Source organism: Danaus plexippus, chromosome 7, assembly GCF_018135715.1.
Source record: "Danaus plexippus chromosome 7, MEX_DaPlex, whole genome shotgun sequence".
NCBI classification, from domain to species: domain Eukaryota; kingdom Metazoa; phylum Arthropoda; class Insecta; order Lepidoptera; family Nymphalidae; genus Danaus; species Danaus plexippus.
Window position 1 is genome coordinate 6,569,799 of NC_083541.1, and position 25,509 is coordinate 6,595,307.

A 25,509-nucleotide genomic window follows, 5' to 3' on the forward strand; every position below is an offset into this window, starting at 1 on the left:
TTTGCAAATTTTTTCTGGCATGGACAAATATGCTAGTGTTTTAAATAGTTTTTATTAAGAAGTAACATTTATTCTTTATTTATTAACCTTATGTATGGCCAATTTAATTTAATATCAACCTTGATAGAGTCACTATTCAAATTCTTCTCTAGTATAACTTGATATGATTTCATAAGCGTTCAGTAACAAAAATGTCTTCAAGAGTTACCGAGAACATTTTACCTAAAAGTTATTTTATACTTCTTTTATACTTTAACAGATTTCAATTTTACTTTTCTTATGCAATTCCTTTTAAATGTATGTAAGTGAATTTAAAGCAAATTACTTTTCAGTTATTTTTAGCCATAATTTTTGTTTATTTACAACAAATAAAGACAATACAACTATAAATACTTAGTTAGCGTTAAGCTATTGGTTAGTATTTAAAAAAATCTATAGGTTATTGTTTGACAGACAATATGTTTATAGAGTTTTTTGGCAATGACTAATCCTATTTACAGACAGACTAAGCTCGATATATCACTAACATCAAAGCATATTTGATCGGCTTAAAAACATGTTTCCATTATAGCTAACGAAGTTGAACCGCGGTGTGGAGCTTAAAATACATATATGACTAGATATCGAAAGCTCACAGATATAAAACACGTGTAAACGATTCTATGCCTAACTTGATACAGTTATAGAAAAAAAAAACTATGAACAAATTCCTAAGTATTATTATACAACAGTATTATATCAAAGATTTTAAATTCAGACAAACCTGCGACCTTCCTAAAATTTACATAAATTCATATACAGACAGACAATATAATAAAGCATCTTATTTAACAGCAATCTAAGAACATGACATTGGAGGTTACGAATACTGAAAATGAAAATGAAATAAAATTATTGACCCATGTCACGTAAAACGAACGGATTGATCCTAATAGGTTACGCCATTTAAGTGAAATGACAAAGTAATCTGATGGATGAGGGATCACACAGTAAATTGATATCAGCACTTTGATATTCGGAAATGTTAACAATCAGGTTACCGCTAACGTCGCCATCATTGGCCGTTTGGGGTTACGAAACGGTTTCAATGAAAATATTCTATTGATTATAGTTATTCCATTAAAAGTATATGTGGGATGGAAAGTATATGTGGGATGGGTATCGTTTAAAAACATCATACATATATGTATTATAAAAATAAAAAAAATATTAATAAATTTAATTAAAGTTTTTTTTTCTTAATTCTTTTAAGGTGATATAAGAACAAATTTTAAAAACAAAATCATTTCACTTCGCCCATTAGAAACAAAGTACTATAATTCTTTAAACAGTAATAAATTGCATTCAAAAATGGGCCTACCAACTTAATAATGGACAGATAAGCAGTGAAATTAAAGAACATTTTCTCTATAAATTTAAACAAAATGTAATTTTCATAGAATTTTCAACTTTAAACTGTTAAAGATAAGAAACAGATGTCAAAATGTAACTGTGGCTTCTAAAGTTAAAACGTCTATGCCTAGTAATTGCGTTGTTAATGGACCAAAAGTGATTAATTTGCGACGACATTTTATTTAATGAGGATAAATTGCATTTAAGAATTGTCCCATAATAACCATCTTAATTCCTTTGCTCTATAAAGCCTTATCAGATTCAGTCCCCTTTAATTATAAACTTCATTTTAATATTCTTATATGAAATACCTTCAGAATGATAGCTTAGTATAGCAATATCTTATCTATTATAGCTCTGAAGTCAAAAGGAAAAGTAACTCAAACAAGCTCAGCTTCCCGAGTAAGTCATATCAAAAGCATTCCAACGAATCTAAATTAATAGCCATTTGATTCTGTCAAGCTGGTCCTGATAGTAATCAATGGTCCAGACAACTTGAGACTAATTAATATACAAAGGGCTATTTAGTTGCTATTAAATTTGCAACTTAAAAAAAAACTTGCAAATGCTTGCGTTTTTTTTTACTTAGAATTTTAGATGCAAAATATTTTTAAAAATGAGTTCAACATAGATCTATTCTATATGACACCTGACAATAATTATGCTATCTTTAAAATTATACAAAAGAAAGAATTAAATAATGTATAGTCCCTAATTTAACATGCCCAATATATGTAGGTACATGAGATATTTGTTTTTAAACTTTGATACCACATATCGTAACTCTCCAAATTACTACATTATTTCATCAATGTCTATATAACATTGTCCAGAATAATAAGAAAATCTAAAATGAATCTCAACTTTATACCCTAAGAAAACTTATGAAAGATCCTGTGTTATTAAAAGTTCTTTTAAGAGTAAGGTGAATGTGTCTCGGGCTAATATTTAACTAGTCTTCGTTCAGCTAATCTCACTTCCAGACGTTTCGTAACAAAAGAATATAGATAACTTATTGCTCCTTTCTTAATCTTATATCGTATCTTATTAAAATTTGTGACTATGATAGCTAAATTTTTTATATATGAAATGAATTAAAATAAAAAAATGTTTTAATTTTTAATATAATCAATATCTATTTAATTTTTGTGCTATAAATAAGTTAATATGTTTGATTGCCTATACTTCACCTCAAAAACTATCTCCTTGTAACGGGAAAGCCTTATAAAGTAAAACATAAAGTTTTGATATTGAAAATCTATTTGATAAACATGTTTATATAATAAAACTTATAATGGAAAAAGTTCTAACTGACGGGTCATGGGGTAATAAATATATACCTACTTTATAGTTCTTCAATTTTCCATCCCCGACATGCAAACTATGCTGTGTCCAAAGTTTTTTTATATCTCATAAAATATTAAAGTTTAAAAGATAAATCATTGAGGTTTTTAGAGTGATGTTAACCAAATTTAATTATTTTGAAAATCTTCAACAAAAAAGTATATATTTTAAGATCACCTTAAAATACGTTCCAAATAACAATAAATAATAAAACATAGTAATAATGAAAAATATATTCATATATTCATACTCAAAAGAGCATTTCCTTTAATTATATCTATTAAGCACAATTATTTTTGAGGGTTCGGATTTATTACAACGCACTCACTAAATAAACGTGCACTCATTTATAACAATTTCGAATTATTGTTACTCCCTTATGGACATAAAGTGGACTTTAATGCATTATAATAAAATTCATATTTGCAGTTAAATCAAAATGGTACGAAATCCCTAATAAAATGACTCGTTTGTGTCAAAATCCGTTGGATATGCAAAGTCGTTAACAGTGAGTGAAATCGTATTAATTGTGGTCGTATTAAACTGATATTAAACGATACACGGTTACCTCAATTTTAAATTTAAATTGAATAATTTATTACCACAAAATTTTGTCATTATGTATCATGGTATTTAAATATTCAAAAGGAAAACCAATTGGCCTTAAATTTTATATAACACAGAACGAATTGCATATTACATATGCCCATATAAATTTATTCCATTTTTGGGGTACATAAAAATTAAAAAAAAAACATTTTGATTTCCTTTTCGACACTAAAAATAAAAAAAAAATTAAAACCGAAATGACATTCAATCAGAATTAACAAATTTCAGTCCATTGAAATAATTACATTACACTAATAAAATCCCTATGACTATTAATTCATCTTAATTCAAATAGCGTTTCCCGCTTCATTTATAATAATCCCGCACACGCTTCTTCCATATGAATTATACCATTGTCTGCGCGCGCGCCGGTATCAAGGGAGGCAGTTTAGTAACAACTGAATCGTAAAGTGGACGTGCTGTTTTAGTTTATTTGCTATTGTTCTATTTGTATATAACTTAACCGTGACGGATTTGTGATGAGTGTCACTAAATTAACATGGCTGCTATTAGGTAACGGATGTATTGACTTAAAATTTGTTAATACTATTCATTTTTATATACTTTATAATTATATATAGATACTAACCACCTTAAATAGAGTGCAATATTCAAATTCAAAAGTATTATATGCAAACAGTTGTTTTATCATAACTCGATGCTTACAAGATTTCAATATTTACACTAAAATTTCTTTTTATAACAAATATAAAACACATGATAAGTTAAATCGTATCATCAATGAATATTTTGTTAAATGTGCTCATGTAGACCAAATTGTTGCATTAGCTGACTGCCATAGTTATCATTATATATATATATAAAACCTCTATGTATCAGTTTATAATATTGACACTAACACAGTATAAAGTAATAACTTAATACATATTTAAAATTTAATAAAAATATCCCGAAGAAAAAATCTTTTACCGCTCTCGATAGGAACATTTTAAGGGCTATCTAAAATTTTAAATGGCAACTATTAATTATTCAAATGCAATGTCAAGTATCCTCCCTAACTCCTCCCCTAGACCCTTGCATGTTTAATATTTTCCATCAAAGACATGAAGTGCAGATGTCTCTTTAATTATTCTCAATTGAAACCAATTACTAAAGAACCGGAGCTTACATAAAGGCCATAATAATTGCACTTAGCTTTGTCAATGCTATTAAAAATATATTAGATTAATAACAGACTTCACATGAATAAGTCTATATTTTGGGAAAAGTAAAGTGAAAAATTGTCCAACCAACCAAATATAACCAAGGTTTTAACCTCATATTTGGAGCGTAATACTAAACTTAAGTTAGAAATTTGGTTCATTCATTAAAACTATCCAAACTATTTCAAAGAAAAGTCATATTTCATAATTATAAAGAGATTCAATTATAATTTTTGCCTTAGAGTTTCCATTTAAACTGACCTTAAGAAAGTTCGTTAGAGTGGCCAGTTAAACGTCAGTGGAAATCTTTATATCTACATAAGGCGAAGGTAATATTTCCTTTAAATCTTAAGACTTAGTAGTCTACTGGTGTATACTATCAACTCGCGATATTGTTGGCGTACTAATAAAAAAAAACTTGACTGATTGAATTCACATTTTGTGTAAGATAAGTTCTTATCAGCTTTGATCATTTCCTATGATTAGAACACTACAAGTAATATGCAGTGTGTACTTTACACTGTTAGTATAAAAATCTTTTACTCACGAATTATTGGTTATATATCTTGGTTTAAGAATTAATAACATCAAAACTGTGAAAGTTGAACCCAACATATCCTTACATGAGTTTTGCTTCGTCTAAGTGTACATAAGTAGTTTCTAATTTCCCACAGGAATATATCAACGTGAAATAAAAGTTGTGATAATGGTACTGCGGGCTTACTATAAGTTGGAATTGTCACACTATATGCGTATCACTGACAGTTTGTATTCATTAATCTTCGCACGTTACGGTATTGAAATAGTTCATTAAATGGTAAACGCGTAACGCTTCGTATATAGTGTAACTTGCGTTAAAATACAGATGTTACGTTAAATTTAAACACTGTACATTTAATCATATAATAGTATATCCATTGCAAAATTTAATTATACATTTTAGAATATTTCATGACTTTTCTATAAAATATGTTTTATTATTATATATTCAAGATGGATTCAAATTATAAAATTCTTGACAAAAGTACTAGAAAAACAGCTGCTAAATTCATTAAGTTTAAAACATTCTATATTGGTTAAGTTTAACAAACGTTTCACAACGTGTTATTAGACAATCTCGTGTCACAAGTATACTAAATGATGTTTATTAAAGTATTAGAGCGCGAGCGTCTTAACAATTGAGGATATTAGTGTATGGAGAGCAAACTATCTATGAATGAAGAGCGACTCTCGTCTGTTTAAAAGATCATGATACTTTTAACTTTGTATTTTAATATTCCTTAAACATAAACTTTTTTTTTTAAGTTTAATTTATGTTTAAATAAGCTTAAAGTTTATGTTTCAGGTAACTGAACCCACGATTCTGATAATAAATGTCAAGGTTTTGAACGGGAGCCATAACTATAGTTAATTTGCTGGTTACATTTATTATACTGATAAGAATTATATAATTTTATTAAATTGTTGAACGATAATTTAAACAACACAATATATAAAAAAAAAAATTGACAATAACTATTTGACCTGATGGAAAAAATAGCAAACCAAAAACTCCCACTCAGGTTATTGCATGAGTTCCCTTACTGTTTATATACACTATTTAAATATAAATGAAAGTACTATAAATATTAATTAATATTTCATTACACTTTACGGGTATATATCAAAACGACGCTCACAAATTAATATGATCAAAACAAACTAGTCGCGCTATAAAAAAAATATATGAATTATAACAGTGCTCCCCTCGCTAGTTTCATAATTTGTCTAATTTAAAAAAATTAAAGCGTAACTGGGCCAGGACATTTAAACACCATAAAGTTAACATTGTGTTATTTAGAACGGTATTTAAGTTTTTTCTAATTACTAGTTAGGTACTTAATTTTTATTTATTATAAGTACGCTTTTATGTTCCGCCTATGTATTAAAATTTATGTAATATGAATTATAACGACATTAAGTAAGTTTAATCGAAACCTTTCTTCTATTAGTTATCTTTCCTAGCGTTGCTCTGTACATAAGCTTTACTAAACTATAATATCAATTTAAAATTCTCTATACACCATGGAATTAAAACTGATTATAATTTATTGATATGAATCTTGAACCAACAGTTCTCGGCTTTACTTAGGTACATTTGCATAATTAATTGTTTAATTCACTCGCGTAGCAAAAACCATTTGCTTATGTAAAGCCTGTCATGGCGTAAATAATGTTTGTTTATTAGTCTGGCAAAAACGTTTACTGTGGAATGATTGCATGAGATAAGGAATAGAGTAAAATGCAACGGATGAAACAGTATTTTCATAGAGGGTTTATTTTTACTAGATTATTTAACGTTATAAGTAAAATTACGTACAAAATAAATCAGATCACTGATAGGTACTATTGTTCGAAACGAAAAAGATAGAAGATAAAAACTTTTACATTATAGAAGTAGATAATTTTCGGATATAATTTTTGTTAATTGTTAATTGTACAGATTATATAACAATAAGTAATAACATGATTTTCATCAACAGTGACATCAATAGGTGCGATAGAAGTGAACATAACGAGTGAATGGAAACCAGAACTCGGATGGAAGGTGATGTGTAACTGGCAAACATTGGACAACGACACATTACAGTCTGTCAGGTTATATAACAATGGACAACAGTTCATGATTTATAGACCAGAGGTATGTTTAGACGTGCTCTATTAAATAAAAGGTAAAATAGTTTTTGACATACAAATGTCGTTTTTACAAGTTGATATTGAATTGATGGTTAAATTTTATTTCGTGTTGTTAAAATTACAGCTATGCTAACTAGGGACAATAAAACACATTTTTAGGATATATTTTTTTATTAGTAAATATGTAATTATACAAATTTATGACTCATCTACTTCATCGAAAGTACTCCAAAGCTCGAAAGTAATCTTTTAGCTGTTATATAAACTAGTGGACTTATCTCTTTTGGTTAGTACGACGAAATACATTTCGTGTAGAAGTAATTTTTATTATGAATAGCCGGGCGAAGCAATTAATTTCGTCGTTATACGAGTCCTTGGTCCCTTTTTATTTATTTAACAGACTGGAAAGCTTTTTGTAAAGAAAACCTTGGTTACACAGATATATTTCGCAGATAATCCCTTGAATCTGGGTTGAATAACGTTTGTTTGGACTTTTATTAACTCCTTTTCGATATTTGGTATATTTGATTTTCGATATCAAACAAGTTCAAAGTTCATCACCTTCGTATTTTTTTATAAATATTCTCAAAGAATTCCCATTGTTGAGAATCCTCAGTGATAATTTTTCGGGTTCCTCTTTGAATCGTCAATGAGGTGAGCAATCTTTCTATTCGAGTACTTTACGAGTAACTGACCGTTTCCTTTTACATCCTCAATTCTTGTATGCTTTTGTAGAACTTCGTCCGATATACTGTTTATGCACATTTATACCAGTTTTAATTTCTTACTACTTATTTTTTTACATTAGTATCACAAACAACGCTAAGTACGCTTATTTATTTTGTTTTATCCTCATGTCTAGCTTTAGCTAACTCAATGAAATATGACTACACATCTTTAAAATTACATATAGACATATATTTATCTTTTCATTGACAAAAAATATATTTCAGAAACATGGACATACTCGTAATGAGATATTTAACACACCCGAAAAGAAAATAAACGTTAATTGCGCCTTAACAAGAGACCGAGGGCAAGAAGGTTTTTGTAATCTGTTGTTAGAGCCGTATCAACCTCCGATAAGTGACTTTACTTATTCTTGCGAAGTGTCTGGTGAGAGACCAATGTTCCGTATCGGCAAGAAAGATTTCGCTGTCAAGATCCTCGGTAAGTTTTTACAGCGTGAGAACATTTTGCTTTAATCTAACGAGCTAAATTACTCATAAGTGCTATTATGAGTTAATCTTTATAGTCCAAATACGAGCAAGTTCTATATAAATTATTATTAAAGAACATTCCCATAGTGCAAGCATTTGCCTTATTTCAAAAAGGAAATTTACTTTTAAACGTATTTTTAATTCTGGAGTTTTAAATACGTTTGTTCTAGTACCACCTTCGGACGCCGAGGTTGTGAGCCACGTGCATGATGAATCATTGCCTAGTCGCGTGATGTTGAACTGTTCTTCCACGGGTCTACCCGCTCCGAATTTGCAATGGACAGTTGATAATGATAAGGTATGACTAAATATATTTCCAAAGCGAAAGTTTTAGTGGGACTGTTTCGCGGAAACTTGCACTTGCTTACAGCGTTGGAATTAATTATATATAATTTTTCCCACTGATCAAGCTTGATCAGAGACTAAGACATTGTGAATTTTCACCTTTCTATATATTACAAAAATTATGCACCTAACTGGCTTGCCTTCGGTAAGAGGCGGAATAAATATACCTATATTTTTTTTTGCACGAAAACACATGTATTTGTTTCCTATGTCTGTAACAGATAAATATTTGCTTTAGTAAATTATTTATACACATCTTATGGATGTATGCGCATATCAATATTAGTTTGATTACGTAAGAATGTTTACTTCAACATTAGAGTTAATATAGGTAAAGAAAAAAACGGGTTTTAAATGCTTCAAAGGAATTCCTAATTATATATTTCTCAGTTACAAGCAGATTTCACGGGCAGAATCTGGAACGCGACCTCTAAGCTGTGGAAAGTGTGGTCCTATCTCTCGTACACGCGAATAGATGACTCCAAGGTTCTGTGTAGACCTGAGATCATTTATAACGGTGATATCTTCAGTGGAAAACCGGCCGAGTTTAACTCCGCTAGCCGACTACTTGGTGGGTATAAAAACCGTCACCTATTTATACTGACCCTACCGAAATGGGATGGAAATTGTATAGAAAATTATTAACAAATTACAGATTCACTGCCAAACAATTTAATTGCATGTGAAAATATTCGTACCTAAATTACATTTCATTAAATTGCTGCCATTTCTTTTAAAATCTTTTCAATTTAACTATAGACTGAACACAAGACGGAAATCATATTTAGTTGTAGCTGACGTTGTTTATAATATATATCTTGTTTCGTTGGCACACGTATGTAATTCAAATTCCGGGTTTTTGAATATTGCTATTTTAAATTACTAATTTTTTGCTCCATTCCTAATTATTAGGAAAAAAAAATGATTCTGACAAGCGAAATTTCTCATCAATCATTTTAAATTATTATAAAATTCTTTCCAGGTACATCGGTTCTCTCACTGAGCGTTTTATTTCTTGTGACATTTATAAGATAGTGAGGTGAAATTTAAATGACATTTACTTAAATGAAACAAAAACAGAGATGTATCGTTTTACTTCCACAATAATATCGTTGACTTAACAATCTTTAGGATTATGTTACACTGGAACGAAGAGCACAGATTATAAAAAAAAGTGTCTTATAAATAAACCCGTATTCACACTTGGCATGTACTAAGATCGAAATTTATATTACTATATGTTATACTGTGAATCTGTTCAGGATTAACTATGGACATATATAAACACACTGTATATTAAGTATTTACATATAATTAAAAATAGTAGTGTAACAGCTGAGTGGAAACAACCATAGAACTTTAATTGTAAGTAAGATTTACGTATGTTCATTTGATTATATAGATATTATGGTTAGTGGAATTAAAATCGATCGACAGATTATGATGAAATAAGACTCGAATATAGATAGATAGATGGAATGCTCGTCCGTCGATTGCTTTTAAATTCACTACAATACGTAACCACAGATAATTAAACTTACATGATTATATATCAACAGCATTCGAATATATTTGGCATCAGATATTGAATTACTAGATTTATATATATATATATTTGTATTTAATATTATCTAGAATAGACAACTTAATAGACATCTTTATGAACGTACATAGTTTTTGTTGTAAATAAAATTTCAATTAAACTTTTTATATAATTAAGAATAAAACTAAGTCAAGCTCAATATAACTCGAGATACATTTGACTAGATGTGCTATAGTATTATATATATTTTCAATGAGTAACTACCCTCATTATGAGAAAACACGAAAACCATAAGGTTATATAAGAATCATTCTATCAACAAAAATACTATATGTTACGAGTTAAAAATTTGTGCGTGTTTATCATTGTAAACAATGACACATTCAAGCGAGACGATACGGACTTAAAGTCCAAGAAATATACAAAGAAAAAAAAGGCCATTGGTTTAAATCGACCTCATAACTATTAATATTTTTTTTATTCTCAATTAAACACGACCGTTTGTTTAACGGATAGTTTTTTGTTAACGTACGGACCAAATTTGACTACAGAATCGAACATTCAATCTCCACATTATCACAGTTCACTTCCCTTTCCTTCCATACAACAATCTTGCTATATTTGTATAGAAAAATCGTCGATAGAATCCGAACGATCCTAATCAGTCCACATTAATGAGATCTAAGACTTTCGCGAGTTGTATTCATTTAACTGAAACTAGTATATTTTCGGATATTCGGATATACCTACTACGTGTGCTTTATTTTTGTAAAAAAACTACATACTGCATACTCCCGACGTTTCGGTTACTTTTCAGCGACCGTGATCACGGGCAGACGAGATGTCCACATTAAGGTTAAACTCAAAGTGTCGAGACGAGAATATTATAAAGATAAATTATTAACTAGATCCGAAATAACGTGCGTTTTCACTGTCACAGTGACATTGTATGGAACTGTGTGAATAAAAATATATTAAATTAATACATAACACACAGATATTACACCAATACATCAAGAAACCAGCCGGGTGGTATGTACATATATATAGTTTTATCATATCACATCACAACATACGCGGGACGTGACGCGCTCTTTAAAGGTAACATTTTGACCATTTTACGAGTACCTCTGTTGATTCTAAATTCAAATATTATCTTAGTCATTGACTATAATAAATTTTTCAGTAAATAATTTTAAAATAGGTTAGTATCGACGAAGGTGTTTTATTTTCAGCCGCTTAACTAAAAACTAATTTTCAAAGAAAATTTTCTACTAAATTTATATTTTCCTATACAACCAAGTTGTTTTGTTATTTTTATGTTTTTTGTTAACGCTTCAGCTAAATTAAATTTAATTAAATATATGATTTAAATAATTGAATTTATGTAAAAATAGATATAAATTTAAAATTAAATATCGATTAAGACGAATAAAAATATTCCATGAAATATGTGCATTTTTAATAACCTAAAGTATTTTTTTATGTAATATAATCGCATTACATCAATAGGAGATTCGGGGTAATACATCCAAGCTACCGAACTCTACGAAAAGTCGCCGAGTCTGAAGTGGGCGACAGGCATACCAACTATCACTACAATATTAATCTAGGATAATCACGTGTCTAGATATATCTAGAATAGAAGTTCCATTATCAGTCTATCGACTAAAATTATGACTAGATACAATCATTTGGTTTCTATTCCCACAACACATTAATTCAAAATCTTCATAATCACATCAAGTACCGAAGATATAAATTTCATTAACAAAGTCATCTTTAAAATTACCCTTCACAGCGGGTAGGACTTTCACACACATGTACTTATAAAATAAAAGTAAAATTAACATACATTTTGTTATTTTTCCTCAAACTTTATGGAATGATTTGTTGTCTGTGGTTAATTCGAATAATGCATTTATACCATAAAAACGCAGAGAGAAATTAATAAGATAACTATGAACGGGCGATATTATATAATGCTGTCCGGACTGCATCATGGAGCTGTCTGAAGCCACGCTCTCAATCCTTTAGCCTTCTCTGTGATCGCGTCCGAGTCCTGTGGGTTCGTCTTGCAGGTTTCAGGCTGAAAATTATTTTAATTTTTATTATTATGAAATATTTTAAAATATAGACAAATAAAACTCTTCGAGATTAATTGGTGAATTTAGTTTAGTTGATATGATTTCTAATAAAAAAATAGTAGAACTTATAAGACTATTATATATATATATTAGAATTAGAAACAGTTCTGTATGTATATAAATCTATGTTAACTCACAGCCGACATCGTCAATCTAGTGTGAGAGGTGGTGGGGTTACAGGAACTCGTCTCCGGCGAGGCTGAAATTCAGAATTAATATGAAATTCTAAATATAAGATCATTGCAATGAGCTTAGAAATGCAGAACGAGTGGCTACACATAGGGGATTTTTGCATCCCATTGGCACTAGAATGGCGCACTTTAATCCATGATTGGTCGCCAGCATTGCTAAAATTTTATTTCAATGTGTTTCGGATGAATCTCCCAGATCAGAGTAATTTAGTAAGATGGGGTACAAGGAACCGAAAAAACTTGCTACATCTGCGGGGAGGCAGTTGGAACTGCTAAGCATTTGCGGGTGGGATGTAGGTTACTCCTAGATAGCGGTCAATACTCGCTTCGTCACGATAGGGTTTTAGAAATCATACGTGAAGCGTTTCTTTTATGTGAAAGCTGGCAAACGAGCAGATGGCCTACTCGATGGGCAACCGTCGTCTATGATCGTCCACAACATAAATCTTGTGGATGCGTTGCCAACCTTGATTGTTGAGGAAAAGGGAGAGGCTAATTCTTAACAAGTAATATATACTGATTGGCCGTTCTTTGACATCAAATACTTGTGATTGGCTAATTCCTAATAAATTTTCCATACTAACCGGTGTGAGGGCGACGTGCGTCCAGCGCCCTCCATATATCTCTGACGTCAGCGTGAAGCGCTCGAAGAGAGCGAAGCACCGCGCTACCCGCTTCCGCTTCGTGAGGTGCTTCGCTACCAGACGACGCTTCGCTGGTAGTAGCCTCCTAGATAACAATAATTTTTAACATTAAATATATCGCAAACATTTTAATGTATATTGGCTTAATTGTGCAATAAATAAAAAAAAATATGATAGCGACGTGTAGAAAAAATGACCTCCGACGATGACAACGAATATGAAACGACGATAAAAAATACAACAATGAAGGACACGAAAACAAATAATAATCCGCAAGCAAATAAAAATAAGGGCCACCACGGACTAGGCTATTGAACCTGTATGAGCGGCGGCTGCGCGTCCGCTAATTTGCGCAAGGCTCGCTCGATGTGTCTCAGCCTTATTTCCTTTTCACCGAGCAACGCTCGTGCTCGGTGCAGCGCTACCTCGAGCTCTGTAGCTTCGCGTTCCTCCTAAATTATAAATTCCATCAAACGCAGACATCATACAGATATACATAAGAATTTCATCGTCTTCGTGTCGTTTAGTAACTAGAGACACGAACATGGTATCTAAGGTTAAAGTTTTTGTACAAATCACTCAAAATTCTTTAAAATTCGCTTAGTTTTCCAACTGACAAATTGTTTATTAGTTTTGAGTACAATTTATACAAATGTCATTAATGTTATTTGGTTATAAAAAACAATGTTCTTGTAAACTCAGGATTGCCTCGTTTCGATATAACCCATTTGTGTGTTTTATTATTTTCGATCACTTAATAATGCAGTGACGTATGTGTTAGCATCCAACACTAACGCGTATGTGTCCTTGATCAACACATAGGTACGCTGCGTGCTTACATATACGTACACGTGTGTGTGTGTGTGAGTGTGTGTGTGTGTATATACCGAGGGCGCTCTGTGTGGCGACAGTCTGTCTCTCTCGCGGAGAGTGGCTCGCCGTCTGCGGAGCGCGTCCCTCGCTCGCCTCACGCCCTCACGCTCCACTAACGCACGGTGACGCACGAACTCGAGCTCGGGCGTATCAGCTGTAGGACCGGGACCTTCACACACATATATCATTAGAAATACTGTATATGTATGGAGATATAACACTTTTTATACATATGCTTATTGGTAAGAGGTATATACTAAAATGTTGAATTAAATGTATGCGGAACCAATTCGTGAAGTAACAGATTAAATTTAATAATGAAATAAAGTAAGTGAATAGATTTAAATTTAAACAAAATTCAATTACAAGACACACACACACACACACACACACACACACAAATATATATATATATATATATATATATATATTTGTGTATGACTGCGTATCCAGAAAATATCGTATAAACTACCTTATTTTAAGAAAATTATTTGATGTTTTGATTATATTTCTTTTATGTTTATATTTAAATGTGTTCGTTTATTTATGTGATTATATTTAGTTGATAAATATTACAAATGTAATTTTAAAAAGACACTCAATTTATTTAATTTTGCTAAGAGCCGACGCTAACGTCAGTTAGATTGTCGAGTGGGGTTGCTAGTGGCGCCAACGTCGTACCAAGGTATATAAATGGGAGCAGTCACATTGTAATAGCAGTGTTCACTTGGACACGGTGTTGGACGCACACTCGCCAATCCACGTGGCTCAAATTCATAATTGCTATTCTATAATAGTAAATTACTTTCGTGGTGTTAATCAAATAGTGACAAGTGAAATAAAGTTATTGCAAAGTGTATTGAAGTTTTAGTCATTGGAATGCAATATGAGTGGTTCACAAGACCCTAATGGGCTCAGCGATCCGACATACATATATATATAAATATATCCGACATATATGTCATCAGTAATTTTCATCAGATTTCCAGATCACGCTGCAATATTCCGAACATCTTTACTGATTTCAAAAATATGTTAATTTTTTTTCATTATATATTTGTTACAGCTTATAAGGTCGGAATTTTAACGACTTTTATTATTCAATGTTGACGCGATTTTAAATTATGTCTGTTGTTCGGACAGATCGCTAAATTGAATTAGTCACGGCTTAAAAATCATTAAATTTAGAATATTATTCAGTTCTAAACTTCCTCTGTAAAAGTTAAGTTACTGCAGCTCGAACACGGGCTGGCTCGACCGGGGAAGTACCACCCTCTCACAGAAGATCGGCGTGAAGTAGTCTTAAATGGCTGCGTGCGTCCGATGAGTGAGAAATACCGTTGACTTTTCCCTATTCCCACCCTTTCCTGCCATCTCCTTATCCCCACCCCCCCCTCTTTCTCAACAACCAAGGTTGGCAACGCATCCATGGGCGAGGGTCACTACAGCCCACCAAGTAGGTCGTCTGCTCCTTTGCCAGCTTTCTCATAAAACATAATAATAATAATAATCACCTAACTCTCCGAAGGGATATCTCAGACTGTAGGCCGGCTGGCAGGCGAGGTCGGGGAACTGATCTTCTAAGTCGTCTAATTTTCTTAATTGTTGACGGAGACATTCCAATGGGCTCGACCAACCTTCACCACGTCTGGAATTCAACAAATAATATTATATATGAACGTACTACAGAAATATATAATAAATAAATGGACATGTTACTATTTTAAACTAGTTTTTGCTCGCGTTTTCGTCCTCGTGAACATTGGAGTTGTTCTCAGAGACTCGTATAAAGTGTGTTTACACAATACATATAGTAATCTACCCACAACGAGAACTACAGTGTGTGTCACGTGACCTCATACACCAGACAACAGTTGTGGGTAGATGTCGCGTGAACTACACGTTTCCGCGATAAATTATAGCCTATGTGTTATTCTGATGAATAATCTAAACCATTGTTAAGTTTCATCAAAATCCGTTCAGTGGTTTTTACGTACAAGAGTAACAAACATCTATCCACACTCACGGTCTCTCGGGTATGACATTAGCAGAATTCCTATAGAAAACGATTTGGATGAGTTCTAATAACTTAATTGCTGTAAATATAACTAATACTGAGCCGTTACAAATGCTCTAAATAACATTATACAAGCAGCACGCGGTGACATGTATATCAATACTCAGTTCACTTACTTCGGTGAATAATTCAATCTCGAGGTGGAAGCTGATTTTAATCTCGTGAAACACCTACGTCTACCGTGACCTGAAATATTTAAATAGTTTTATGAGGAAACACTACGGTTAGGATTTTGATGCTTTTTTTTAATATTTTCAGTGAGCTTAATGAATGGTGTATGTTCTATGTTGTTAAACTTATAGCCGAGTACCGTTTATATTCTCCTTGGGCTTCTCGTCCGCTGTGGTCGCGTCTGACGAATCCTGACAGTCGGTAGTACCTTGAATATGATAAAAATTTAAAAAAAGTACCTATATCCTATGATGACAAAAGTGCTCTGAAAATAGCCAAAAATATAACTTACCAATTAAATTAAAGAACAATGTAAATAAAACATTTGTTATGGCTGACGATGTAAAACATTTAATTTTATTAAAATTATATATATTTTAAATTTTCTTTTAATGAATTTAGTATAAGGGGAAAATTTTGTAAAATGTATATATATAGTTTAAGTTATAATTACCAGCGTCTGTATCTTTGTCCCGCCTACGTCTCGGAGGTTCTCTGAAAGCCACTGCATTTCGTTTGCGAGGCTTCGAGGACAGCTTTGACGGATCCGATTGTAGAGTCTATATAAAGAAATACATATATATATTCGCAACTTAGCAAGAACGTAATATTTTGACAAACTTATTGTAAGGTGATATAAAAATATCCGAACATATGCGTATCCAATGAAAGAGGAGAAAGTTTAATAACAAACGGTTGCCTAGCAACCGTGAAGATACAATAACAACCATAGCTGCAAGTATAGTAATTTATAATTCAATACAGATTTTTTTTACTAATCAATGTATATTTATCGAATAAAACATAACGATATGAGAGAAATTATTCTAAGTCAATGAAATATTTTTTATCACATTTCAATTATTGTAATGCTCACGTGGCTCTGATTTCAAACAAACTATTCCGAATTAGTACGTGTATACTTAGGTTCAATAGCCATTATTATAAAATATAACTTTTCACATATAATGTTACATATAGGAAACGGCTTGTATAAGGATAGTCCCACGTATTTAAATATATACTGGACTTATGTATGGCACTATATGGCATTATATTATATTTAAATTTAATTCTCGTTCCTTAAAACTTTAATGTATGTATGAAGTAATAAGTTATATATTTTTTTCTATTACTTACACATAACGTAAATAAAATTTAACACATCTACATATAGAGACTACTTACAACATCCCTTTTGTGTTTCCAGTCTTCGTTGTTATTATCCAGCGACCTCTGCGCGTTGCTCTCGGAGTAAGACGTCTCGTCCGTGAACTTTATAGTTGGATTGTTGTTCCTGCGGGGAGGCTCGCTCTCCATCACCACACTGACCGACGTCTCGTTCAGCTCCTTACATCTGTCATTATAAATAAGGATTTATATAAAAGACCTTACCTATGTATTTATAACACTTATAATATTTCCGACCTTCAATTTACCAACAATTAACATGCTGTTACTTTTACAGCAGAGAAATTGAGATAATTCCTTTCTGATCATGATTTTTAGACCGAACGTCTATACATGGATATTCTATTTTCAAATTGATAAAAGATTATAGTATTTTAAAATCGAAATCATGAAATAAAATTTTAATTTTATTTTATTTTGAAAAAAAAACTATTTATTATATTTATATTAATAATTTCAAAATTCTGGACTAATTTATTTTGCTAAGGAACATAGTCGTCACTTTTAACTAGATATTGTACATATAAGCGTTTAAATTCAATGTTTACGGGACCATAGTAATAGTAATATTCTTTTCCTTACTAATTATTTCTGTCTCGTATGTCATCGCACAAACCTTTCCAAGGACTGGTTGTTCGTTTTGTGTGAGTTTGACTTCTCAGTCTCCGATCCAGTCGTCATACTCATCTCGCGACGCTTGTTACGCCTCTCTATAGACATCTGGAAAATTTAACCCACATATATATAATAATTTTCTTTAGTTAGTGTAACAAGGCACGAAATTTTTAATTCGGTTTAATTCATATTTATAATTTCTTAGTGTCGGTAAAACAACAAAAATATGATACTACACTATATTCAATGTAATATAACATTAGTCTGTCATACCTTCAGGTCAAACTGAGCATTCAAATATACTTACCATGACAATGAAAAAATACATTGTTGATTTGGGCTATTAGGAACTGTTTTGAATTATATGCACATCTATCAATATTTTAGTTTTATTTAACTTTAAGGAAATTTGTAATTTAGGTCGCGGGAAAAACAAAAATAATACGCACAGGTACAAGACTGTCGCAGTAACTCTTACGCTTCATGTAGATTTGGAAGCAACACTGTTCTCTACCATCTCGCCCATACCAAACAGAGATGTTTTATACTGCCTCATGATACGTATATTCTATTCTAAATTACTGTAGGATCGACTTCGTACAATGTTATTGCATATATGATTTCGGTTTTAAACAGATATACCTTTATATGTAAACTATATGAAATATGGACGACCCCCCCCCCCCACTCCCTCACCCGGCTCCCCCCTCCCCAAACTCAAGCTGCCGTAGCATCAAAGATACCTTAACATCGTGTTTCAATCTCGCGTACTTCTCCTTCAAACACTTGTACTTGTCAAGGACGACCCTGTCCTCTCGTCTAGAGGACGCCCTCTCCCCGGCCAGACGAGCTCGCAGCTCCTCCAAGTGACACGCGTGCTGGGCACGGAGACGCTCCACCTGGGTCAATACAATTGAATTTGGTAGGTTATTATAGATTGTTCCGGTGTACAGTAATGTTTCATTGGAAATTTTGTACTGTTTTCCAAGAAATTACTGTTTTTTGGATGCAGTTAAAAAGTAATAGCAATTACCTCTGTTTCATATACAAGTTGGGTGAGATACGACAGTATAAAACCCACACGAAGACTACAAAACGAACCGCCCCATAGTTTTAAGTATCGCGTAATCAACACTAAACAATATTTTTCATAAATCATATTTGACATTAACAAAACTATGAAATTACGAACGAAACACCTGGCCTTGACCGAATAGATTACCGTTATACAGAGTGGTCTAGGTGACCATTGAATGAGGTTCAAAATCCCATGCATCCATACATGCATTCACCCATGCATGCATGCTTTCATACATCCATAAACTCCATCACCGATACATTCGGACATCCAGACATTGATGCAACTATAAAGCCACATACACACAATCTACAATCTTGCTAATATTATTGTTATATCAATATTAATAATAAACTAACCTCAGCTCTATAGTCATGTCTCAAGTCGGTGACGCGTGTAGTGTGTTCCTCCCTTAACGTGTCAATGGTAGCGCGGTTCTCTTCTATCATTCTCGATCTCTCTCTATTCAAGATGGCTTGCAATTGGCTGTGCACTTCAGTTAAGGCCCGTTCGTTTTCTGTCATATTAAAATTGCATTTATAATTAATATAAAAAATTATATATAATCTCAAGTTTTCCATAATTTAAAGGTTAAAAATATAGTAAGTTTAATTCTTACTGAGTATGAAATATAATTGACAAATTATTTAGTCATCATCAATGAATAATAATTATTATTGAAGTGAAACTTCTTATGCGACCTCCAACAAGGTTGCGTTGAACGTTCAACGCTTGGGGAGGGGAGAGTTTAAAGAAACAGAGTGAGAGGGCTTGCGCGGCGCTCGAGCGCATGCAGGCAAACCATTGTGACTTAGATAGAAATACTACAAATTCCTGGAAAATAAATTTCTCCCCCTTCCTGTCTTCATTCCAACATAACGACGTCTCACTTCTTACGCGGACGGACGCCTCGCACACTTATTTTTTTTGCTATATAGTAACTAACCTATTTCTAATTGTTCTCGTAACTCGTTGAACTTCCTACTGTAATCGCTCCTCAGTCTCGCCATATCACTCTCGTATTGTTTTGCAGCTGTCTCAGTATCGTTGTTATATTTTCTTTCGATTTCTTTCAAATTGTTCTGAAGCTCTTGTTGATGCTTCCTTTCAGCGTCTGTGAGGGCCTATAAGCATAATACACATTAAAAATCGATGCTTCTGAGAAATGTTTCATAGGGAGGAACAATTTATTACAGACTGCTAGTTTCTAGACATACAAAAGCCTCTTACCTAATTAATTTTTTTTTAATGCATATTTTTGGCTTCAAACTAATGACTATGTTCATGACCTAAGCATTATGTCTCAAACCAAAGACGGTCTAATATTAAACGTCGTATAATTCTCACCTGATCCATTTCCCTCTTATGTCGATCCGATTGTTCCTTCAACCTCATCGTTTTTTCGTTCAGAAACTTCTCTTCCGCTTCCTTCAACTCTTCCTGCAACTCCGACCTCATTCTTTTCTCTTTCGCACTGAACTCTATTCTTATAACCTCCAACTCCTTCTGTAGAGCTAACTCCAACCTTCTACGCTCATCTTGCTTCCTCTCAAGCATGTCCCTGACCCCCATATCCGGTATCAATGGAGATTTTATTGGTTTGGGTGTGTCTTCCTGCGTTTCGAACTGGTATACCACAACAACGTTATCTGTGCTCGATTTCCCTTGAGATAGTATCACGCCGTCTAACCTCGGACTGGTTATGCCTTTGCCCAAACTGGACGCAGAATCTGATGATTTCAATGGCGTTATGACATTTTTATTGAAAGGTTTGAAAGTCGTTAAAGGGCTGGACCAGTTCTTAGCGAATTCTAGTCTAGGCGACCTATCCGATCCCAAGCTTGGTGTTGGAGATAGTTTTAGCTGTGGTCTAGCCTTAGGTATTTCTATACTATTTGATCTGACGCTAGTCTTTGCTTCGTCGTCGTTTGTACTCTTCTTGGAATCCTCTGAATCTGTATGAGTAATTTTATTCTGCTTCTGTATGGGCTCTAATTTAGGAACTTTAATCTGCGGGATCGGATCTCGTGGTTTCGGCAGTGACTCGGTCACTTTAGATTGTGATTTCTCTGACGAGTCCTCTGTTTTTTGACTGTTTTCCTTGTCAGAGTCTTTTGTATCGGTTACCTTAACGTTTGAGTCGTCTAAGTCGTTTAGATCCAAGTTGGCGAATTCTCTATCAGGGGAATCAATCGAAGTTTCAGATTCGATGCTTTCCATCAGATTTATTGATATCTTGCTCCTTAGTGGTATTAACGGTGATCTAAAAATATATATTGATTATTTCATAGTAATACCTATAAGATATCAATATATAATGTTATACCTACCTCGGTCTGATTTCTTTGTCAGATGAAGGTTCTTCCAAAGTCATAGGCGTCGGTTCAATATCGCTTCTTCGGACTAAATCTGAAATTTTTTGGAAATTCTTCTGGAACAATTCAGGTTTAATATAATCCGCTGGTGAGGGTTTCACAAGGCGACGTCTTGGAGAAGTTCCACGATTTAAACTTTCGCTCTCTATATTAAAAAAAAGAAAAAGTTATAATACTGATTTTATTTGATAATACATAAAATTATTATTGTCTTACCAATTGAATCTCTTTCGGAACCGGAAATACTTTTAATTTCCCTGGGGCTATCCAATTTAGGCGGTAATGGGGGTCTGGATACCAATGGTGATAAAGGCATAGGATTAATGGGGGTCGACGTAGGTGATGGCAAGGCAGCTCGTATTGAACTCTGAGCGTCGTTCTGTTCCGAGGAGCTGTTTGAACCGGGACTGACGGTAGGATCCGGGAGATTTTCCAGTTTGAACCTGTTCATTCAAGCATATACAAAGTTATTATGATAATTTCAACTTTATATTAGTAATATTAAATTTTGATGTTCTTAGTTAAGGGTTTTCTTGTTGCACGTAAGTAAGAAGTGAATAATATGTCACACCTAACACTTTTCTTATCTTCTTCAAAACTCGGAGTTTGCTTGGCCCTCCCGAGAATAATTTCAGCCTTTTTCTGGATCGCGTCATATGTTTTCTCTCGCAGAATACCCTTCGGTGGGTCACTTTTAGTCACTGAATCTAGTTGTAGAGACTTCTCTGTATCTGGACTGGGAAGATTCGAACGAGACAGCTTGAGGAACATGTTTCCTTTGCCTGTTGATAAAATTTTTATTTATTTTTTATGAATTAAATTATTTCTTATTGGACTAGATTGATTTTTTTTTGAACTACAATTATATTTACGACAAGGTTTAAATCATATCACCTGTCAACGGTAACCCTCTGTCTACTTTAGTGGATGATAAAAGTGGACTAAAATTTTCTTCCTCCGGACTAGTCAAAACGTGCATCTTCAAATCAATTATTTCGGATTGCTGTTTGAACAACATTTTAGGCCTCTCAAACGTGGGACGACTAAGAATATCTCTATCGGATATATTTCTGACTAGACTCGGTTTAGGCGATGAAGGACTTTCTACACTGCGTCTTAGAGGCGATATTCGCAGATCACTCAGTTTTTTCTCCAATCTGGACAGTGGAGCCAGAGGTGGCCTTCCCAAAGGAGTCAAACGTCTACTTCCGGACATTACCGCAGGATTTGCACTGTCCTTGACATCAGACACATGTTGTTCGCTATCGGTGCTTAAATCTTCATCTTCGCTCTCCACTTTGGTTTCGACGCGTTCAAGGTTTTTGGTGTTTTCTTCAGATGTGAGAAGTTCCTGAAAAGTTAAAATAGATCGTGTTTGTATTTCAGTTCAGTTTATTTAAGACAGTATGAAGTGTCCTTTTAATGAAAGTTATTTGTAGAACAAGAATTTGACCTATTTTTTTAATATGTATTCACATTACTGAGAAATATTGGCAAAAAAAAATAATTAGAACTAAATTATTTCTATAAATATAAGAGATAATAACAATTATTTATATAGATAATAATGTATTAGATATTTTTTTACCAATTTAAAATTCTTACAAGTTTAAGATAATGAATTTAAAAAAAATGACATGTACATTGAAAACTTCATAATGTAATATGTTGACTTGCTTACAATATATTAGATATATGAATAAAAACTATCAGATATTCTCTCAAAGATATTCTGCATTCCATATTATCATAGATAATTATATAACTTACAATAACTTTTCAAATGTAAATGTAAACATTCAATATCACCTGAACCGATGCACAGGTGTCATCTTGCACAGAGGCATCCCTGGCTTTCTTCACCAATTCTTTATAAACATGATCAAGAGGATGTTCCCATTGAGTCTTCTTTGTTTCTTCATTGTAGTAGTAATGAGTTTGAAGCTTTTCATCAAAACTTGAAAAAAATTATTAATTTTTATTCGCATTAATAAAGGGCTAATATGATCAATCAAATGGTAAGGAATTTGCAAAAAAAAAAAGATTTGTGTATATATTTTAAGGAAGAAACAAAGTTAGTATGGACTCCAATGTTTAAAGTTTAAACTAAATCAATGGAAATACAGAGAGAAAATATCAAGAAAACTGAGCCAACTGACCAATTAGACTAGAAAAAAAATCTTTATATTATATAGATTTTATTCATTAACAATTATCCAATAATTTGAACCTAGGCCAATAATCTTTAAATATTAATAATGATATTTACTACATTTTCTATTTATAAAGGGATTTGCATAATCACAACTGTTTCCTACATTATAAGTTGTATCTGTGAAGTACAATTATTGTAATATTTAAGATAAATTTTCACAACTTCAATGGCAACATGTGGTAAAAGTTACATACAACATAAGAATCAATATATTCTTACTTCGAAGCTCTACAATTTTCAATACTTTTTTCCTATGAAATGTTATATTACCAGAGTTTGCTATCAACATAGTATGATTTAATGTTAAACTTTCATAATTTTTTCCTGAACACTAAAAAACTAATATGTTATTTGATGAATAACAATTTGAACAACACTACCCCCTACAAAAAGAGACTGTTTCGTAAGATTAAGGGTAACTGATTAGAAAATTATGAAGTAAGAGAAGGTATCATATGTCAGTATAACAAAAGTATAAGTTGAAACTTAAAAATCTTAAGCTAATTCTCATTCTTATAAATGATTATTAACACGGAATATAAAAAAATATTTTACTTACTAGGCTTTCCATGGGGCCGGCAGAGCTTGCATGAGACCATCTCTAGCCAGGGGTAGAAGATGACTCTCACTCTCTGGATCAATGCCGAGCTGACAGGCATAGTCTGAGACTTCTATAAATTACATGTTTTTGTTGATTACGTACACATTGTATAGGTACTTGCATTGTCATAATTTTTTAAACAAGTCTAGTTTCTAGGAAAGCTCATTAAAATATGTCTTTCTTTTAAAAGGTTTATAATAAAATCGAGCATTAATCAGTAAAGTCGTTACGGATAATTAAATGAAAAAACTCTATCACATAATTTTTCAAAATCTTTCAAATTAATTATTTAGTGCCGAATTTAAAATTTTTCGTTCATTGATATAAAATTTAAATGGGATACAAACAATACCTTCGGCTGATGGTTGGCTATTTTCATCAAATATTTCACGACACACCACAGCCGACGGCGAAGTCATGTTTAGGTCTCATTCTCTACTTCATTTAAAATTATTTCCACACATTATTATAGCATCTTTATTTCTAAAATCTTTAATATTCATGATTAAAAAATCCAATTCAATCTTAAAGTTATCAGCGAAAGAAAAATTTGACAACTGAATGACAGTTACTGATAAATTGAAAATAATGATATAATGTTAGGTACTGACTACATTTCATGTATAATAGTGTTTATTATAAGTTTTCTCATTAATAAGAAAGGATTATATAGGACAGTCCCTTAAAATGTGAATATTTCAAGACATACATTTTAAAATAACTTTTATTTTTAAATTTCTATTATCAAAGGTATGACAATTATTTAGTACATCATAAAATATATATCACACAACTATTTAATGATATAAATTGTTTCATTCGTAAAAATTAAGTTGGCCTATCGAACGTTTTCCCTTATATTTATGATTTTATAATTAAAATAATAAATTCTGCAATAAATCGAAATAGGGAATATTCAAATAATTTATATATAATTATTTATTAATTTAAATGAAATAAATAGACTAAGTGTCGACGGACAAAATAAATAAATAACTTCCTTAATAATACTTTTAATTTGATTGTCAACGGCTGTTTT

General features: G+C 32.2%; 2 protein-coding genes across 4 annotated transcripts; one reads left to right on the forward strand and one right to left on the reverse strand.

Annotated features, from left to right (window-relative positions):
- Positions 1-3,696: 3,696 nt before the first annotated feature.
- LOC116770596 (uncharacterized) lies at positions 3,697-11,742 on the forward strand. 2 transcript variants are annotated; one of them, XM_032662136.2, is made up of 7 exons: positions 3,719-3,858; positions 4,751-4,837; positions 7,031-7,188; positions 8,138-8,354; positions 8,575-8,702; positions 9,140-9,320; positions 9,732-11,742. In XM_032662136.2, the coding sequence occupies exons 3-7, from the start codon at positions 7,099-7,101 to the stop codon at positions 9,782-9,784; spliced, it is 669 nt and encodes a 222-aa protein (XP_032518027.2). In that variant the 5' UTR covers positions 3,719-3,858; positions 4,751-4,837; positions 7,031-7,098; the 3' UTR covers positions 9,785-11,742. The 2 variants fall into 2 exon arrangements, with proteins under 2 accessions (XP_032518026.2, XP_032518027.2); XM_032662135.2 differs by lacking the exon at positions 4,751-4,837 and having other exon boundaries at positions 3,697-3,858.
- LOC116770637 (centrosomal protein of 164 kDa) lies at positions 9,829-25,015 on the reverse strand. Of its 2 annotated transcripts, XM_061520814.1 has the most exons (22): positions 24,823-25,015; positions 24,429-24,540; positions 23,464-23,611; positions 22,549-23,005; positions 22,226-22,436; positions 21,871-22,097; positions 21,610-21,799; positions 20,627-21,542; positions 20,226-20,403; positions 19,639-19,796; positions 18,945-19,100; positions 18,203-18,306; positions 17,584-17,752; positions 16,850-16,955; positions 16,535-16,603; positions 16,341-16,410; positions 15,662-15,795; positions 14,162-14,316; positions 13,592-13,726; positions 13,215-13,359; positions 12,577-12,638; positions 9,829-12,381 (listed from the first exon to the last, which is right to left on the reverse strand). In XM_061520814.1, exons 1-22 carry the CDS (start codon positions 24,887-24,889, stop codon positions 12,292-12,294), a joined length of 4,059 nt encoding a protein of 1,352 aa, XP_061376798.1. In that variant the 5' UTR covers positions 24,890-25,015; the 3' UTR covers positions 9,829-12,291. The 2 variants fall into 2 exon arrangements, with proteins under 2 accessions (XP_061376798.1, XP_061376799.1); XM_061520815.1 differs by lacking the exon at positions 13,592-13,726.
- Positions 25,016-25,509: the final 494 nt, after the last annotated feature.

What these genes read in the sequence shown, in the direction of transcription:
- LOC116770637 (XM_061520814.1), bottom strand. Translation starts at nt 24,889, where the DNA reads ATGACTTCGCCGTCGGCTGTGGTGTGTCGTGAAATATTTGATGAAAAT. An exon ending in GAAGATAAGAAAAGTGTTAG is followed by an intron (nt 22,098 to 22,225) that starts GTGTGACATATT and finishes TTGAATGAACAG; the next exon opens with GTTCAAACTGGAAAATCTCC. An exon ending in CGCCACACAGAGCGCCCTCG is followed by an intron (nt 13,727 to 14,161) that starts GTATATACACAC and finishes TTTATAATTTAG; the next exon opens with GAGGAACGCGAAGCTACAGA.
- LOC116770596 (XM_032662135.2), top strand. Translation starts at nt 3,825, where the DNA reads ATGAGTGTCACTAAATTAACATGGCTGCTATTAG. An exon ending in TCATGATTTATAGACCAGAG is followed by an intron (nt 7,189 to 8,137) that starts GTATGTTTAGAC and finishes AATATATTTCAG; the next exon opens with AAACATGGACATACTCGTAA. An exon ending in TTTCGCTGTCAAGATCCTCG is followed by an intron (nt 8,355 to 8,574) that starts GTAAGTTTTTAC and finishes CGTTTGTTCTAG; the next exon opens with TACCACCTTCGGACGCCGAG.